The sequence below is a fragment of the Mycteria americana genome, chromosome 2, assembly GCF_035582795.1.
Source record: "Mycteria americana isolate JAX WOST 10 ecotype Jacksonville Zoo and Gardens chromosome 2, USCA_MyAme_1.0, whole genome shotgun sequence".
NCBI lineage: Eukaryota > Metazoa > Chordata > Aves > Ciconiiformes > Ciconiidae > Mycteria > Mycteria americana.
Window position 1 is genome coordinate 32,194,262 of NC_134366.1, and position 20,816 is coordinate 32,215,077.

General features: G+C 37.8%; 1 protein-coding gene across 4 annotated transcripts in view; it reads right to left on the reverse strand.

Annotated features, from left to right (window-relative positions):
* The window catches only part of ETV1 (ETS variant transcription factor 1), a 68,719-nt gene extending 48,930 nt beyond the window's left edge, over positions 1-19,789 (reverse strand). Inside the window, exons 1-5 of one of the 4 annotated variants that reach the window (XM_075492907.1) lie at positions 19,655-19,789; positions 18,467-18,600; positions 17,608-17,695; positions 15,775-15,822; positions 5,747-5,800 (exon numbers count right to left, since the gene is read on the reverse strand). In XM_075492907.1, the coding sequence (XP_075349022.1) occupies positions 5,747-5,800; positions 15,775-15,822; positions 17,608-17,695; positions 18,467-18,511 (235 nt within the window). In that variant the 5' untranslated portion in view covers positions 18,512-18,600; positions 19,655-19,789. Of the gene's footprint in view, positions 1-5,746; positions 5,801-15,245; positions 15,522-15,774; positions 15,823-17,607; positions 17,696-18,466; positions 18,601-18,738; positions 18,931-19,135; positions 19,286-19,654 lie in introns of those variants that run through there. The other 3 variants (XM_075492905.1, XM_075492906.1, XM_075492908.1) reach the window with 3 other exon arrangements.
* Between the last annotated feature and the right edge of the window lie 1,027 nt (positions 19,790-20,816).

The window sequence follows — 20,816 nt, forward strand, 5'->3', positions numbered from 1 at the left end:
AAGCAACATGCCCAAGGTCATGTAAAGCTAAGGGCAGGAACAAACCACAGAGCCCCAACTCTCACGGCCCTTTAGAAAGAACCCGCCACAGTCGGGCATGCAGTAAAATAAATAAGTAAATGTCTCTCTATCTGACAACGTCTGACCTACGAAAGGAAGTAGTTTCAAGACAAGTGGCAAGAAACAAAACACAGCTGCAGGAGAAAGCCCTACCAGGGAATAGTTAAGCACCAAGAATAACTAGCACCACCTTGTAGGATATTTGTCAGACTGCCTGCTGCTGTATCACACTTGCAGAGCTACACTTAAAAGAAAAGGTGATTCCGGCCACCCAGACTCTAACAACAAAAAAAAATTTGTAAAAAAAAAAAAACAAAACTGAAAACATGGTGGTGTGTGCAACTTGCCACACACAGAAAACCAAAACACTACCAACTGCAGTTTCTAGGACATTGTGCACTACCAAGACGACTAGCAGCTGCCTATGTAGTGAATCATCACGTTAAAAAATGTTGTCATTTTTTTCAGTTCACTAAAATTTTTTCTAGAAGCTGCGAAATTAAACTATTCTGCATCATAAACAAAAACAAACCCCGTAAACAGATCTCCTTTTGACTTCAGTAGGCCCATCGGAACTTACGTTATTCTGGTGTTTTCTACTTTGTTCTAATCGTGTGGGTATTTTTCTCCAAAATATGTCAAAATAAGTGGAAATTAACCTCTACCAATTGCTCATCAGCTCTTGTTATACTAACGCAAACAGGAAATGCTCTTCTCGTTCTGAAATTCGCTTTTGAAGTTTAAGTCAGAGAAAGAAAAAGAAAATAAAACGAACAGAGCATTTTTCACCTGATAGTGCAAAAAAAAAAAAATCATTATTTTGTATGCTGATTTTGTATACATGATTTTAGTACCACATGTAACTAAATATTAAAGCTTTTTCTCATTTAAACTGCATTTGGAATATCCTAAGCCATTAGTTAAAATGACAGAAGAATACAGCTACCTGAAGCCTATGTAAAGAATCTCTCTTTAACAGGCTTTTAAAGATTGCAAGCCAGAGCATCTAAAAAGCACATCCCTGAATAATTTAAGGCTCCTGGCATCTACATTGAAAGAGCTCCTTTGCTAAACCTGCAGGAAAAAAACCCAGAGGTAAGAAGGAATAAAGGTCGTGAAAGATCAGCGACAAAATCACTACTAAAAAAGTATTATTCCTATCTTAAAGTTTAATCAGACATGGAGGAGCACAGATTTTACAGCCAGCCCTTCCCATTTACTGTCAACAGCTGTGGTCTAACATTAACATTTACCCCTTGGCAGTGTTAAGTTAAGGCTGTGATGGTCAGAGAAACAATACAGGAACAAAATGAAAGAGAAGGAAGGAAACCCATCAAGAAGGTGAACCACAGCACAAATCCTCATTAGCAGGAATTCAGTAACAAATAAAAAGCAAAAAGCTAGAGTTTATCATGAATTTTAAACGGGTAACCTACATTTTAGGGCAAAAGAAGAAAGAGAAAAAAAAACAAACTCTGGAAGAACAGACCAATGTAAATACATATTACTAAAACAAAACACAACACGATTATGCTATTAAGACACCAGGCAATCTGGTCTGGTGCAGGGTAATCCCCATTTATAACCAGCTGTACCAAGGTCGAATTACAAATCACTGTATTGTTGACAATACCAAGTTTTCTCTGCCAACTACATCCTTTAAACATCAGCAAATCCTACCTACTTCCTCTTGTGTCCGTCATAGAAACCATCGAAACAATGGCAGCAAGCAATCTTCACCTCAACAGCTATTGACTTCGAGCAAACTGAACACTTTATTCATTTTTACTCCTAGATTGGAAAGTTCTTGCTGTTCTACAGTATCTGAAAGCCTCGCCACTGATTACAACCAGTTCAGGATCTGGCTCCTCCTCATATGAAAATGGACTTGAAACAATAGGAAACCTTATCTGAGGAAGTTAACACAGGTCACCCTTCTCTACACGTGAATACTGACTTTATACAGACAGAAAAACAGCTTAACTAAGTCTTATGAATTAGATAAGAATTCGGAAAAAGTGTCACAGAATGCTGATTTAAAAAAAAAGAAAAAGCATTAACCTTTTTGGAGCAATAGATTTTGCATTTTTGCTTTACACAACTTTTCACGTAATTGCTAAGAGTCATTAGGAAATCACTTGAATATATAGCACACAGGTCAGCTGAAGTGTAGAAGCAGATTCAGAATGGGACAAAACCAACCTGCCTAACACAGAATTTCCAAGTAAATGCCTGTAAAAGCGATTCCTCCTTCTTTTTGTGGAATTTTATTTCTTATGAAAATGGAAATGAAGGAGTAAGAAAATTACACTATTTAATATGCAATTGCGGTATTTTTCCAGTGTAATTGCAAGCCAAAAAACCTTTTTGATACACATTTTTCTCCCTTAGAACTCAAAAAGTTCAGTCGCTGCAGAAAGCAGAAGGTTACGAGAAACTAAACTGCAATTTGTTTTTCAAATTTCATCCGAACAGGCTAGTTGTTACCTACTCTTCATTGTGCTCACTCTGAGCTAAACTACAAAAGTGTTCTTTCTGATAGGTATTCAAAGTTTAAAAAGTATTTAATAAAAAGGTAGTACAAGATGGACAAGATGGGGCTTTGGACGCTGTGACAAAAAAGAAAAGTTTGGAAATGCAGACATTTCTAAGATTATTATGGTAGGAAGGACCTCTTTCCAGAAGATGTAGTGGAGTAACAAAATAAATTCAACTTTAAACAGGTAAACTGAAGTTTAGAGCATTAAGCGGAAGCTTGACATGCTGGATCCTTAGCTAGTAGAAATATGCGTAATTCCAGTAACGTCAATAATATCACATGAAGTTATGCTAGCTGTTGATCTCACTCATAATATCTAAAGCCCACACCTAAATATAAATATATATATTATGTTTGCTTTTTGAAAACTGATTGAAGTTTAATAGCAACTCATAATTGAAATATTCGTGGTCCCAAACTAGCTTTGAAGTTAAATCCCTAAGTGGATAAAGTGGACTGTATATCTAATCTAAACTAAATGTTTCCCTTAGTTACTAATACCAGTGCAGTTTCACTAGTTAAAATCATTATTACAGAACAGAAATGCAAAACCCACGGCACTTTAAGGGGCATTTAATCCTGCTCAGAGCTAGGACACAGCACATGTTCTTGGCAGTATCAGTTCCTCTGCTACCTTCCACATCTTTGCTTCAGGAGTTGACTAACTTCGTGATTTCTAGGCAAGAAAGTTTTAACCACAGCTTTCCAGCGCTGCTGCTGTTACTGAAGTTTCCTACAACTCCTTTCAATGTTACCAGTTTCAATTTAAGACCACAAATCTACCTCAGTTTTAAAGCCCATTTCTCAAGCAATGAAGCTAGAAATAAAATGTCACTAATTTTTGTACCTGGACTGCAGACTGTAACTGTTTCAGTGGAGCACTTCAGTTTTCTTTACATACTCTGCAAATCACACACCCCTTACCTATACAGCTCCATAAATGAAATTTGTGCAGCAAATTTAAATGAGGTGGCTGACCACAGTTTGGTTGCCCCTGAACTAGAAAGTGGCTGTGACCACCTTCACTGGTTTACACTTCTGTCCTTCACCATTTTTGGCTCAATTAAGTGTACTGAACATTGAACCTATGAAAGCTTGCCCATCCCCTCCCATGTTTAAAAAAAATAAAAATAGTAAAAAAAAAAAGCCAAGTGCTCCTGCCAGGCTGCTGCCAGTAACAGGGTGAGCACCGTACAGACTTATAGATTATATATAGTAAGTCATTATAATAGAGTTTGAAGGCAGGTTTGGATCCTAGAGAAAACAGCCACAATTGTGCTACTTCTGCAGCAGTAATTTCCCCATGGCTTTGGTTATGTTGATCTCCGTTCCCGTTTCACAGAGCCCACAGCTACATACATTATATGCAAGTATATGTCTGAAACTCCATAACCTTTGCCAGAGTAACTCTCCAGGAAGCTCTCCTGACCTTTACTTAAGATAAAGAAACCAACTGAAATGAAGAAATAAATGTTCCTTTGATAACACTGTGTAAGCTGTGGCTAACAGCATTAATAAAATAGCCATATTAGGAGAACTTCTTTATCACCAAAAGCAGTGACCAGCTTCAATGGAGCTTTTCATTCACAGTTCACAAATTATTTTCCAAGAATCATTGACTTGTTGTGTAACGATAATTGGGGGTTAATAGAAGCCCTAACTGAACTTTGTACTCTTACACAAAGGATGTATGCATACATGACTATATTTGGACACAGCTCCATATCTGATTTTCAACTTATAGAATAGTTTTGGCTTTTATATAATAATTTAATTTAAAAAAAAAAAGTTTTTGAAGCCAGAGGTGTTAAAAAAAAAAAAACAAACAAAACCAACCTGTTACAAAGAGCAACTTTGAAAGTTTAAAAGTGACTATGATTGTTGGTTGGTGTATGTACAGGAACTTCTAGACAAAAACAAAAATAAATTATTGCTGTACAGGTATACTATAAGAGTCCAGGGGACAAAAAAACCTTTTTTGTTTTTTTCTTTTTTCCCCACAAAATGTTACGAATACTCTTAATAAATTCTTCTTAAAACAGTTTCTAAATAACTGGAAAAAATCCTCTAAAAGATTCGTAAGAAAACTCAACAAGTCTGAATGTGTTTTTTGGGTTAAAGACTATTTTTATGCAACTCTTTCTAATCTCGCTAATTTTAATCCTAACATTTCAGTACATGAATGCTGTATTTAACAGCTATCTGGTTTAGTGAACTGCAGTAATTCACTCTGATAGGATAAATTATTTAAGTTATTTAGCAAAATGTAAAAGCTACCATCCGCTCTGCTGCAATCAGCAGACACCATTTAAAAGAGACCTCTGATGTCGGAGAGAAGCCCTGCCATGAGGAAGAAAGATGCATAAAGAAGCTCCAAGAAGTCTGTGACTTTGCCAGCTAATGTTTCTCATGCCATTTCTTTACTATGCCCTTGCAACCACCCAAAACCACAGAACAGCAGGTACAGCCAAGAGGAGCCAGCGTTTAACAGAATAGTAGCACTTTAGCAGGTGAAGGCAAGATTTGAGGGGTACAAGCTAAAAAAACAAAAATAATAAAATAAGTTTGGGCACATGTTAAGTAAAGTAGCAAACAGTGCAATGCATCCAGCTTAACATAACTCCTGCTTCCTCCCATTAATTCAAAGGGAAATTTTGTTTGAGCAACAAAATGCCACATGCTAAGATGCCTTAAAAATGCTTCAGCAGTGGCTGTATGTGATTGATTATGCGGAGAATTTTTTTTATTTATTTATACACAAACCATGCTGAGCAGCCCGATTTCTGATCAGCAGAGCTGCCTCCTATGTCCCACAGTATCTGACCCGTACCAGCTCAACACGGTCCTCTCCTCACTATTCGGACAGAGACACTCCCTCCACCTCCGCAACGGGAGTTTTTCCTTGCTTCCCTGGGGCTGGGGGGTGGGAATTACAGGAGAGGGCCCCCTGCTAAAGGTTATACCTCCAGCCCAAACAACTTCTTCTGGCTCCAAGTCAAAACACCACTTGCTTTATCTATTCATCGCGCTCATGTCACCGACCAGCGAAAGGAACTATCACATGACCGCAGATGACAAATATGAAGACCCAAATATAAATATACAAATACATATTTTTAAGAAAGTGATGATTCATACTATACTTACAACTTTCAGCCTGATAGTCTGGCACAAACTGCTCGTCATTGTCAGGTACCTGAGCTGAAGAAAGGAAAACAAAAACAAAAAACAAACAAACAAAAACAAGGAAAGAATTAAAAGAAGCCATTAAAGCATAAATAAAGACTCTTGTGCTTAATTTGAAGCACAGCCAAGATTAAAACTTGGATTTTTTTTTTTTTCATTGTTGGGTATGAAAGTCAGGCAAGCGTATCATTTTAATATTAGATAAACCCTGGGGTGAAGCTGTGCAGTGCAGTGCGAGTCCAGAGCAGCCCCGGTACAGAGCGATGGGGATAGGAGGACGTGAAGGCTGACACTGGCACTGGCCCTGCCTCGCTCCCTGCACAAGGGTCTGGACCTACCATGCCACTGGTGAAACCCATCAGTGCTCATTTTCAAAATACCTGCACGGAAAGTCTGCATAAAACCAAATCCTAGTGTTTAACACTTACGCATCTTTAATCCCAAACTACACCTTCCACTTACTTAAAAGCGATTCCAATTTTTTATTGCAGTCAGCCAACACAGTAGGGGGATTTTGTTACTGTTTTAAATACTCAGAAAGAACTATTTTACCAGACCACAGAATTCCTGGTTCATTGACAAAATCTCAGACACTGAAAAAAAAGATTTACTTAAAGCAAGAATCATTATTAACATCCATTCACCTTGTGTAAAATCATCTTTGCTTTTAGGAAACTTTCATCATTGAGCCATAAAATACAATCGTTTCACGGTCTGCTGATACATAATTTTGCATCTGTGGTACCGCAGTTCCTTTTCACTGTATATCTAAGACATTAGCCATCTCTCATACTGTGTTGTAAGCTCATTTAAACCATTTAAGCTGAAATACCACTAACGTATATTATAGGTGAATACATTCGAATAACTGCAGAACATTACGCTGAGAAGTGGCATCCTCGGAGAATGACTGGTTCTGGGTACATCCCAAGAGAGATCCAGCTTACTGTCTCTGAACTTTGTCATCTTGTCCTCAACATACACTAACTAGAATCATCACAGCAAAGCTGCATAAAATTATCCGTTTGAAAATATTTCAATTTACACCGTTCTTATCTAAACACAAGCAAATAATTCATATGATCTTAATTAAAAATTAACATCTGCCATGATCTGGTTACTCAACAAGATCTGAGAGGTAATACTGGTTATATAATCGTTTATCGAAGCAGTGACTATCACACCATTAAATACGTTAAATGATAAAATGTAACTTTAATGCCATTCAGTACACTTTCTAAGTTTATAAAGCGCACATTCCCCTTTATATATGTGTAATTGCTACTAGTTTTAACAGAACTTGTTTGAATTAAAAATACATATTTAATTATAATTAGTCACAATTATTTTCAATGTGCACTACAGTACTCTTCACGGACCCAATCTCCACTCCTTAACTCAGGAAATATTTCTTATAACTTAACTGAGAGTTTTTTTCCGGGGTAAAGAGTTCAGAATCAGGCTCATTACACCGAAAAATTATTTGCTCCAGGTTTTAAAAATAAATGTTTAAAGTCCTACTGTCTTAATTGCAGCAAATACCCCTTAAGAACAAATGACCTTGGGAAATCTGCAAACATAGGTTTGAAAAGAAGTGTAAGATAACTACACAAAGTGTATTTAGCATTACTCTGAAAAAAGCATAGCTATTTTTGCTTTGTTGTTTGTTTTTTTAATAACCTATCCTTTTAGAAGAAACCAGTACCTCTGAGGACATGTTAGCTCCTCAAAGTTTGAAGCTGTGTAAGACACATATTTTACCAAACCAAACGCTCCCATTATTTTTGATGCATTAAATTTCTCTTTCCTCTAGAGAAACCACAGGACTTTTACCAGAAACTAACTCAGGGACAATATGAGCCCAAATACTAACACTCTGCAATTTCTGACATTTCATGCAATTCACTGCATGCGAAAGTTAAGCATTTTCCTTATAAAAATGTCAAATATTTGACTGTCACAGAAGAATCTAATTATGAAATAAAGGTATCCTACTTACAAATCAGCTCCTAAGGGTTCCTTACATTTCCAATTGTTTTTGAAGGGTTTGTGAGTACATTCAGAGTTAAAGTAATTGTATCAAGTAATTTCTTGTTCATAGAAGACACATCCCACACATTTTTCTTAAGCCAGCTATCATTTTTAAATGCAGCAAGGAGGCTAGTATGACTAAGTTTTTATACACACACATGCATTTTTTATACATACATATATATATATTTATGTTAACGTCTGAATCCGGGATATCTGAAAAATGCTAAAAGAAAACAAAAACCGTCCTGTTGAAATTGGGAGGCTACATTTAGTGATTGCAGAACTGGGACGCAATCTTATATAACTTTCTAGAGTGTACTCTGCACACCAGACTGCTTTACTGATGCTTTATTCTGGTTTTATCAGTTTAATTTGACTTACTCCAGAACAAATCTGTTGTAGAAATATATGTATATATCAGTAAATGAGGTCCTTCTTTTTCCAGCCAAAGAGTAAGAAAAAAAAATACATCTGGTTGAATTGTCACTGAAAACCAGTATATTACTTTAGAGATACTGTCATTACCCGTGATTTGGTCTGGAGTAAACAAGAAAAGATACTTCATTCATGGATCCCCCAAAATTATGAAGGCATATTTAGTAGAGATCAAGGTGCATCACTTCATCACTACTCTAGAAATAGGTGAAGACTACGCTGTCAAAATGTATTTTAAATACAATATTGACATAGCCTTAAAAGCCTCTGTAGGAAAAGGAATACAGCAAGTTAAGAAGTGTTTAAAACCCTGCCAAATGTAAATGAAACAAATAACAACATCCAAAATGTTTAACCCAGAAGCATACATTTCCTACTGGAATCTAATTTTAATAGCATCAGTACCTTAGAAATGAGCTCACAAGCCTATACCAAAAAATTAAAAGGACCCACTAACTGTTGGAAATGAGAACTTAAATTATTCCTTTGTTTAATCTGATATTATTTTTAAGCTAGCAGAACTGAGATTGGCACATGATCATACTGCAGAAATGCAAGCAACCATCATCAGCACAATACACAGACTTCTTCCGCTAGCATCTTGCTGTGAGAGGGCATACAGTTGGGAGTTGGGATACATCATCCCATTTACTCAAAGGGAAGAGGACTTTCGTACCTTGAGTTTGGATAATTACAAGCAGACTTTGTAGCAAATTAAAAAGACAGGTAAAGACACTTCAACCTGAATGTCCAAAAAGAAAATGTAACTTGCAGTGTTGCAACTGTCTGCACATTTATACACGTATGCCATTCATTTCCTCTTTTCTTTTATTCACAAATATTGCAATTTAGCAAGGCTGCCATAAAATCTTCATTGGTCTTCTGTTAACATACTCAACACAAGACACAATGCATAAATCACCAAAACTATTTCTTTTTACTTTGCAATTCAGAGGAAAATTGAAAAAGATATCTGAAATTATCATCTACCTGAATGAGAATATTTCCCTGAGCTACTTAATTATGGGGGTTTGAGAAGGCAAGTATATTCCAAAAGACTAATAAAAGGTTTTGAAGGATATTAAGCACGTGGCTTTTACTGCTAATAGCAGAAGCAGCTACATTAGTTCATTCCACATTCAGAGCCATCAAGTCGCAAACTCCTGAAGTAGACAACATCTGCAGCCTAAGCTATCCAGCTCAGTCTAGATTATTACCAAAAGTTTTCTTTTTCTTCTGATTATAGCTATAATGTCTCAAGAGGATTTGGGAAGTGTACAGAAATGTCAATGATGATCTTGAGGATGTTATCAGTTTAGATTTTACAGTTTCACTACCTACTGAGTTTAAATGTTTGCCAAAAGCAAACAGTCACAGCACAAAAATACTTAATACTTGTTTGTCGTTTTTAGAGCTTTAAAAAGCCTTTGAAAAGCTGAACTGACAGCTCATTTTGCAAAGGGAAAGCAATTTGGAAAAAAAAAAAAGTTTAAAACTAGGGCCTGTTAGCTTGCTTTCATTGCAAGTAAACAAAAACAAAAAGTCCCCATTAACAAGCATCCAGGACAAAAGGAGTTAATATTTAATTAAAACCAGCTCTATCCACTGTAACAATGACCTGGAGCCAAACAAGGCAGAAGATGTATGAGTCATTCTTTCTGCCAGTGAATGAGACAGCTGATCTCCGAAGCAATTCCTCAAGACAAGCAGTCAGAACTGGAGTTCTGCCTCCATTCACAAAAACACAGTCCAGCATGAACCATGTGGCCCCAACCACAAGCTTTTCATGTCACACCCTTCCAGAAAGCTACAGCAAAGTAAACTTGAACTTTAGGCATAAACACTCTGATTTCACTGCTTTGTCTCAAGATGCAGCACAGACCTGCTGAGGAACGTATTTAATAAATGAAAAGTTAAGCGAACTATAAAGGGCTTAAATTTAACTCTTCCTTCTCCCGATCGCAAACTGCTTCCAAAAGCTCAGCTGCACTCCAGGGAAAGGTGTTCCTGTTAAAAAAACAGAAACTTCCCAGAAAAACAAGAAGCTGCAAACCTCCTCGCTTCACTTAAAACTTTATTTTGGGTAGCAGAACACTTCCTGCGGTACTGTGTTCTCTGACCTCAAGCTTCACTTTTAGAGCTAAGAGCAATTTGTTTTAAAATATCAATGATTTATTCAAAATGACAAAAGAAATTGAAATTGACAGAGAATTATATACGAACAGTAGTATTTTGGCTTTGGCTAAAATAAGACTTCAGAGTTTACTGAGTTTTCTTTGATTCACTGTTACTTCTGAATTTTCTTTGATTCACTGTTACTTCTGAATTTTCTTTGATTCACTGTTACTTCTGAATATCTGAAAGACTGTATAAATTTTAAGTATTCCTGAAAGAGCTGGGGGGGGGATGAGGGGGACAGGACACGGACGGACGGGTGTTTTGGTGGTTTTGATTTTTTTTTTTTTTTTTGCATGGGAACAACTGTTTCTAACAAAGGAGCATTCAGAAGGCAAAACAGTGACAAATTTCAAGATGGTCAAAAATATTATTTCCCATAAGCACCGGATTTGCTGTCAAAATAACCCAAAACCCTTTTTACATAAAGTGAGATGCTCTGACTAGTAAACTTAAATGCAGTTCAAAACTAGCTCCAGATCTCAAAATTCTTCCTTATGTGAATAATCCCTAGGAATATGAAGATGGGTTTGTAGAGTCTGCTCTTCATCTCCTGCTATACTAAAAATGAGAAAAAAGTGAGCTTAAAAGGAACACTACCATTTAACATTTCGCTACATCCCGCATGGTTCACAAACCCCCGTATGCCTTTGAAAATTATTATTTTGAGTAAAAGGCATTTACTTTCCAGCAAGCAAGAAAAACATTTAAAAGTTTATTACTACACAGACTTTCAGACTTGTAGATTTCTGGTGGGTTTATTTCTTTTGGATTTCTTTTAAAAAGAGCACCCCTTCCCTCCCCTCCCCTCCTATTTTGCCTAATCTAACTTTTCTCCTTTTTTGTGCACAGGTATTTAAGATCAAGAGTTATGAGTATCTGAAAGCCAAATCTGTCAGATCACTAGAATCCCCCCCTCAAAAAAAAAAAAAAAGGCAGCAGCTATTCCCTGTATTACAAGTTCCAAAATGAAAATCTTTTCACTGCTTTTGAGTGTCTGTCCCCATCAGACAGGTTTCAGCCATGGAGGTATTAAATAATCATTTCTTGATTATTTTTGCTCCTATAAAAATGTGGATAGTTCTTGAATATGGCTACATATCATTGGCCTTACACTGGATAAATTTTACAACTTGTTGGCAGAAGAAAGCTAGTTAGCCAGAGTAAGCTGCTACACATCTTCACTGATTTAATAGAAGTCACTTTAACTAGACTAGCATTTGAAGATCTACTACTATCTTTAATTAAAAATGATCCTTTGAGAACTAGAAACTACTCATTTTCATACCTCCTCATTTAAGAAATAAACTAGAAGTCAACACTAGCTTAGACATCCCTGTGATGCTGGTGCATCCTTCATGATAGGAGAACAGAGGGCAGAAACTTCTTTCCTAAAGTTCATTCCAAATTTGGTTTTTAATTATTTGAGAGAAATAACTTACTTTCAGATACCAAGAACTGGTTTGTAAATACTGGTAGCTTGTAGTAGCCATGCACTCAATTTAGCTGCAGTAGAGGCATAAACCCGTTACCTGTAGCTATTATTTCAAATCACTTACTGTTCACTTAATCTTTTTGTATTTTTTCAAGTGGCCCAAAGAACATTATATTTTATTTTTCAGTTTATTACCATCTGAGAAGCGTATTATCTGTTGCTCTAAGAAGCAGATCTAGCGCATAAATTCATTATTTGTCTTTGCTTGGGATGCCTTTTACGTATCTTTAACAAACTCTAGGAGAAACTAGTATCTGAAAGAGTAATTTTAAATAAAAATCTGGGGGGTTTGTTAATCTATTATTCCCCCAAAACCAAATGCTTTCACAATGGAAAGGATACTTTCACTCACTAAGAATTTGTTCTCTCTCTTCTTTGTATTCCAGAATAAGAAGTAACAGCTACTATGATGAGATAACATTAGATTAATATTTTAACCATTTTTTTCAAGTCACCGAACAATTGCTATCTGCCAAAACTAATCTGATTCCAAATATACAGAATCAATAAAGTCATTTCATAATATTATCATGACAAAATGTTGCCATCAAGTTATTTAAATATAAAACAAAAGATAATTTCTGAATAATATTTGCCTTGGTTAGCAATAGGCAATTTTAACTATTTCCTTTCAAGTCTGAAGGTTGAAACAATTATTAAAGGCTTCCCACTTTCAATTTCTGGCATCAGGAAACAGTTATAATCTATCTTCTGTCCTGCAAAACAATTGACATGAGGGAACCTTATTCAGAGTAAGTTTTACATTAAAATAATTTAGATTCTTTCCTACATATTTAATACTACACAGGGTAAGAAGCAAAACTCATTGCCATAAAAATCTAGTATGCAGCTAGTGGAATACATTTGTAACTTTCTGTAAGGAGTATTCAGCTTGTTAATTATGGAGTAATAAAATATTAGAGAGGTTACTGAACTGTTTACATTTTGGATTACTTCTTTAATACATGTGAGCCTCCACCATTTTCAATCCGAAAAGAACACATTTCTTTTGTGTTTACTTGTTTACGACCAACTTGTCACAGGTGACACTAACTGTAAAAATTTCTAGGTTAAATATGCAATGTAGTAAGGACAGCTTCAGGAAAAGCAAAACAAAAAAAATCCACAAGCATTTTTTGTGTGTCATAGAATGCAACTCACTTTCTTCTACTAACTAGTAAGTAGATTTTTGACCTGGTTACTCCCCAGTGGGGATCTGAACTCATGGGAGAAACCTGGTCATCTGCCACTGCTTTTCTTAAAAAAGGGTCAAGATGTTTTAAAATTTCATGGTCATTTCCCTGGCTCCAGAGCATTATGAAAAGAAATATGTAAACATTACTGATGCTGCCAAATTGGCAGACTTCTAGCCTGTAAAGGTCCAGAAGAACATAAATGGACACATCTAGCAATGGGTAAACAAGCCTAATTTCAAAATCTGTTTCCTGGCTAAGCTCAATCATGTAGACATTTGAGCAGAGCTACAATATCCTCAAACACTAGTATATTATAAAGACTACCAAAAGGTGGTCTGGGTGGGGTTTTTTAATAAAAATTTGGGATCAAGTTAATAGCTCAATATTTGATTTTCTCATCTTGACTTTTTATTTCAGTTTTAGTTTAGCCTTTAGAAAAGCTGTGCAAAGTTTGTGTTTTATGGAACAGCTAAAACCATGGCGTGGCCTGAAGCACAAAGATTTCTTAAAATATTTCTAGAACACTGAAAAACCTGTAATGTTGATTTGTAATATGCCATGGAAAAATATAATTATAACATTATTTAGCTATTTAGCTTTATTATCCCCTGCTACATGAAAAGGCAACTTTTTTTTTTTCATTTTTAAATACTTACCAGATGATGCTATCTGCTTTTACAAAGGTTCCTCAACCTAGTGACACAGGACTAGACACCTTTCTCTCTCAAAACCTACCTAAATTTATTAAGTGAAATAGACTCAGCTAAAGAGAAAAAAAGGCTTTCAAACAATTCATTCTAGTCTAAAATAAGCAGTGCCTCCAGAATAAAAATTGCCATTACAGTAATTTATGTACCTACAGAAATGATTAAATCAGTTTTACATTCCATATTATTTTTCAAACTTACATTATTATCTGCACATGCATTATGAATCTGCCTGTATTCTTCTGACTTATGATCAAAGAAATGTAATCATTTTCAGAAACAAAAACATCCATGCCAGTGAAAAATCAAACTAAAAGTTCTCCTCTCCATCAAAAAACAGTATCTTTTGAGTAGTGTTTTAACATACTTCTGGCTTGTTATAATGAATGAGATGATACAAAATAAAGAGATCCTTAGGAAAATTACCACAGGGAGACAGTTACAGTTGTATCTGATCCTTATACTACAAAAAATGATCTTAGTACAGGACATCCTGTTTTCAATGATTAGGAAAGAACCATATTAATTCATAAAAATATATCCTCTGATCCATTAATTTAAAGAGGACTTTCTGATAATATACAGAATAACCACGTGCTAAAAATAATGCTAGGCGAATATAAATGTCAGCAAAATAAACAATACCCAACAACTTACTTATAGGTTAAGAACTTGACTAACTCTATATAAAGCTGTTAAAATCAGTATGTAGGCAAGTAGTCATCAGCAGTATTCTCTCTTTCTATGAAAACCAGCAGCAAGCAGTTCACCTCAACATTCCTCCTTTCCCAAAAAATCATAACATCTATTCTATAAACAACTGTGCATAGCCTAGTACATAATAAAAATTAAACATATGTGAATACTCACATTCATTTAAATCAGGATAAATTTGGAGAGATTATGTTAACTTGCATCAAAACCATGTTTCTTTCAGATGCAGAAGTTTACATAAAAATTTCAACCAGAAATATTAAGAATAGACAATGCATAAAAATCATTATTCTTGAAATAAACAGTATTGTAAATATCAAAGAAAAAAAATCAGAAAATATTGCTGAAGAGAACAAATACACTTCAACAAGCAGAAAGCTACCCTGCATTTTGTTAAAGTTCTCTTAATGCAGCAGCTCATTTTTTGTTATTGTTAAATGAATCTCTCAACAGCTACTCTAAATTCAGATTTCTACATTACTGTTCTTAAACCTTCTCTCTTCAGTAGAATGTGCTCTGCAAGATTATTTGAAATACTTAAAAGCACAAGCAGGTGTAAAACAGACCGATGCCAGTTTTCTAATCACCCAGCACACAATCTCACAACTACAAATATGAAGATAAAAATAAACATGCAAAATATTTAAAGGTTTCTGAAAAAAAAAAAAAAAAGAAATAGTACTTTTTAAGTATTCCATACACACCTAATGTTCTGTGTTGTGAACAAGGTGGAAAGAAGACACTTGCACTTAAATCTTGAAGCATCCCGTCCCGATGAACCCAGAGAAACTAATTTCTGCCATCAGAAAAGTACTCCACCAGAACACCAAATAATTATATGTGCTGCTTTAAAGGAAACAGCAAGCCCAGTTCTGGCTGTATGTAGTCTCTCGAGGTACAATAATATAAACCTGATCAATTGCAATTAAAATCTGAACAGAGGCTTAGAACTTGAAGTCTTGGTGCATTAGTTCTTGCCAAAAGCAGATGTGATTGTGAGCTGGAAGCAATTTCTCCTGGTAATTTGTGATGACACTGGGTAGAGCAGCCCCAGAGTCCCCAAAGACAAACTCATCAGAGGCTCTAATGTATGCATGACACATGAGGTGGCTCTTTTAGAGCTCAATTAATTGGGCTGAACATTAAGACAGCAAGTTCAGGACTTTTTTTTTTTTTTTCCTTTCCCCTCCAGAGTTGTTTTTCCCTCTTTTTACAAGCAGTTTTTTCCCTTACCTTCTGCAAGCCATGTCTCCTGTAATTGGCTCAGGTCTTGAAAGAGTTCTGCAAAAAGATGAAGACATGGATAAAAGCTCACACCTTTAATCTCTTCATAAGATTAAAATATGTTTTAAAATATATTTTTCTTGAAGAAAAATGTATGTGAATTCTATTTTGGCAGTCAAACGTACCGACAAAGTAGGTATTTTCGGGTTACAGTTAATGATTTTTCTACACCTATTAATAAAAAAAGAAGTACTTACTGTATTATTTTATCAATTCTTGAAACAATAGCCAGAATCTTAACCAAGCTCTATAGTATAAAAGGCTCATTCAGCAACACATAGAAAAGTTAAAAATTATAATCTTTCTTACAGGTGAACTATTTCTCCTTATACAATTCAGGCCTCCTCCTGCAGTATCTGCCCCAGATAAAGCTCTCTCGGACTTCAACGGGAGTTCTGCCTGAGCAATGACTGGGTATTTTTATTAGTAGGGTCGCAACTATCATATAAAAATTCTGAAGCAAAGATCTGAGATGCTGCAATAGCAAACAGAAGTGGGAAATCTTTTGTACTTCCCCTTATGTTTTACTTTGTATGACAAGAGAATCACCACTATTTCCTCTATGCTGTACTCACTGTACTTCCTTAAAGTGAAACCACTTTCTCCATGGACTGAGTTTTGCAGCAGCTTATCTTTTTCTGCAATTCACTGAAATCAATTGCTCGTAATGGGTGTAAACCAGAGCAGCATTCAGCTTACTTGCAAAGCTCAGAAACTCAGTTATGAAAATTCCGTTTGCTAGACTAAGTAGGATATTTGAACTGACAAATGGTTTATTTTTAATTTACTGTATTTTGAGAGAGACTTCCTCTTTCATGAATGCTGACAGATAACTATTTACATACACTTAAATGACAGAGGCTATTCATTTATCCTGTGGACTGATACCTCATGTTCATGTTGGGAAATCATTTAACTGAAAATCAGAAAGTTGTTTTCTTTCCGATCTACCCTAGAATAAACTTTTCCAAACAAGTAAATAGGGATTTTGAAAAGTGTATCAATGTGTGCTTACCCTGATAAGATTTATATAGAGGTAAGTTGTGGGCCCCTATATACCTTCCTATATGTCTTACATACTTACGGGGTGTAGGCGTAGCATCTATACTGACCTTGTAACCTAAAGAAGTGTTAACAGCTATTGTTAGACTACAGTTCTCAAGCTACAATCATGTGAGTGGCTACTGATGGGACTAAGTTACAAATCTTTGGCCCTCCAAAACGTCATCTGCTCTAGACTTCCTTAACCAAATTTCCCAGGATTTTTAACCCTACCAGTGTTACACAGCAATAGAAACAGGCTACCAGACACCAGGAGCCTGACTACTAGCTCTACAGTAAAGCTAGAGTAAAAACCAACAGTCTCTACACCAGCATTCTCGCTCCTGCTACCACCAGTGAACACACACCAGTGAAAAGGATGTTAAAAGATGGAAGGAATAAGGAAAGCCCTGAATCTCAAGAGGCTTGAAGGTGAAAAAGCCAGGTGCCATGACTTGTGTCAGATGCTGCAAAGGCTTGGCCTCAGTGCGTGACATCCATGTGCCACATGTGCAGCAGCACCTAAAATGCAACAGGGTAAGTCAAGGAAAGAATATCAACTTTATCAGTTTATTGCCTTTGCCAGTTTGTTTTGCAGTAGTAAATGCAATTTTCTTGTCTTGTTTATTCAGATTGATCTTGATATATTTATCTCCAAAATAAATAAATAAAGAGCTCTCAAAAAGCTTCTCTACATTAGTAAGGGGGGGGGGGGGGGGGGCAGGGGGAACAAGCCCTCACCTTCTGAATCATGAGCCAGGTCTCTGTTAATGAATTTTCTTTTCCTGACATTTGTCGGTCTCTCATTACAGTTTCTCCCACGCGGATTCTATAAACAGGAAAGATCAGTTACTTCAGAAATCTGAGGGTTTTGGTTTTTTTTTTTTTTCCATTTAATCAAGAATACTCAAAGCCGGCATGAATTCTTCACATTTTCAAGCAGGGAAATGATTGGCTTGCAGCCTCCAATTTCTAGCAAAAGATACTGCTGAGCACCTAACATCCTCCAAAAGATTCCTGTGTCTAAATGCAACACATTTCTATCTATTTATGTAGACATCTATTTGTACAGATACATATATAATGTGTTCAAGCAGCAACACAATACCAACCATGTATTTTTAGCATCTAAAGTACACAAACCTACACAATAGAACATAAATCCCCTCTGCATAAGCTACGCAGGAGAACCCAGATATGAGATTATAATAGACTGCTTTGTTTCCCTGTGTTACTTATAACATTGTTTGCACAGTCCTGAAAAAAAAAAAAAAAAAAAATGTTAACGTTTGCCTCAACTTCATTCTTCTGAGCATTGCAGGCAAACGCAGCCAGAAACTTTGAATGCAGCTGTTGCTGCTCTTGCCTCTCTCATCCGCTAATCATATGCATGATTTTTTAATCATCCCAAAACTGTCTTTAAAAGAACATGATGCTTTATTGAAATAACTAAGAAGATAGGCTCATCTTGCAGGCAAAGCTCCCAGATGAAGGATCGCCCTTACAGCAGTAACAAAGCCGATACTCTGGCTGCAAAACTCCCCCACAGAAATAAGTCGGAGTCAAGTTTATAAACACCAACTTTGAACTGATCACTCACATTGGTGACCATGTAAGGCACTTGCTGGTCATAAAATCCATCCATTCTGCAGCTCTTCCACAAGTCTTTGCTCAGTCTTTTATTTACTGGGCATTTGATCTGGAGATTTCCTCGGGATCTGGACTCCAATCAGCCTAGAGGGGAATACAAGATGGCTTTTAGATTTAAAAAAAAAAAAAAAAAAAATCATGAATGAACTACTTGAATTTGCATAGCTAATTAACCTCAAAGAGTCCCATTCATAAAAACAACCCTCCCTTCTCTGCCTTCACCTGGGTTACACGCTTCTGCCAGGAAAACACGGAGCAAAAGCACTTCCAGGCAGCAGCAGAAAGCAAGGCGAGAGGCAGGGTTTTATTTACACTCCCCGCCGTATCCCCCAGGCGATCCGCGCAAGTGGCAGCCCCGACTCTCGCAAACGTGTGCTCAACTCGTAATGGCGAACGGCGGGGCTCGCCGCGCACCTCACGGCAGCGGCGGCGGCGGCAGCGCCCGCCAGCCGCAGCCACGCACACGCACACACACACACACACACACGCACGCACCCACCCCACCCCCCACACCCACACACCACACGCACCGAGCCACCTTCTCCCCCCAGGACCGGTTTTGCAGCCCACCACCACGCAATCCTGCGGAGCGGCGGACAAAGTTGCGGGGAAGACCCACCTGAAGGCCACGCGCGGCGATCGGCTGCAAAAAATTCCCTCCAAATTTAATAAAAACATTAATTATTCCCCGGCACTTCCCCCTTGGAAGCAGCGAGCGCCACTGACAGAGCTCAGTCCCGTGGTTTTTCCTCTCCTCCTCCTCCAGGGGCCCCCGAGCCGCGCCGGCGGATCCCCGCCGCCCATTGGCTCCCCGCGCCCCCCGCCGGATCGCCGCGCCGCCCGCCCGCCCCGGCCCCGGCCCCGGCGCCCCCCGCCCCGGCCCCGCTGCCAACGCGGGGGGCGAGTCTCCGCTCTCCCCTCGGCTCCTCTGCCGGGGGTGGGGGGGGGGACCGGGAACCGCCACTCGGATGCGCGGCGGTGCCGCCACGCTGATCCCGGGATCCTGCTGCGGGCACACCATGTCCCCTACACCCCCCGTGTGGCAGAGCCACCCCCCCTGCCCCCCCATAATTTGATTTAAAAAATGAAAAAGTTTAGCCTCGCTGACTCCGAAAAGCAAAGCAACACACACACGCGCCTTTTCTGATGGCAGAGCAGTCCCGCAAAACTTCGCGGGAGCCCAGAGGTGAGGAAGAGGTGAGCGCGGCGAGAGGCTCACGCCACATCGGCGGAGACTTTGCACCGCTCCGTCAGGATCTGGTGGCATCCCAGGGTGGCTGCTTTTTTTTTTTTTTTAGCTGAATCATAGAAAGCGATTGTTATTTCTACTATGATGACATAATTTCTAGGTTTTGTGGACAGAATTTGGCAGCATCGAGGCACCGGATCTAGGGTTTTTTTGGTGCAGTGGTGCCAGGACCTATCAAGCTCAGGATTTCTGAGGACTTCTCAAAGAAAGTGAGCTTTCTTTTCTCTGTATAGAGTGGCTGTTGGAGGGCTGTGTCCAAAAACTCTGCTTTTTCTGAACTGCCAAAATGCACCAAAGCAGATTGTGTGGTTTCATATAGCAGCTATATTTGTCCTCTCTTTGAGCACTGAATTCCAGGTATTGCAGGAATCAGGTGGTAAATTTAGGTATTCATGACGCTGTCTTGCTGCGAGATACGAAGTTTCAGATTTTTATGATCTGATGTAGTTCAACAATTAACAGGCAGAGCCCCAAGCTAGCAAGTCCAACTTTACCCTCAGCCCTTTCTGAGGGTTTTCTTTATAGCTAAGGGTGTAAAGGCAACTGAAGAAACCTGCTTTTGCATAAATTGCCTGCAGCGGTATTAACAATATTCAGGTTACTTCTTCCATGCTACTTTGTTTTGAAAATTACAGTTGTTTCACTACACTCTATTCTGGAGCATATTACTTTCTGCCACAACCTTTTTTTTTTTTTTTTTTTTTTTTTTAGATTTCTCCTCCTTTCTGATCTCAGTATTCATACTCACTTGCTACTTGTCCTGTCCAGCCAAGGAAGAGGGAAGCACCATGTTTCTGCCACTTCTGTCCCTCCCAGACTGCCATGCCAGGGAAAATGTCCACCAGCAGCAGCTTGTTTTCTGTGTTCTTGCTGCTTCTGTTTCCACACACGCACCCCAGCACACCTGGAATTACAAGAAAGTAATGATATTCTAAATGTTGTATAAACCTATAATGATTTTATTGTGTTCTTGGCCAAGTCTCTGAGTTGCTGCTCCTGTAAGCCGCTTCGGTTATATAACAGGGGAATAAAACTCTACCAAATGCTCCAG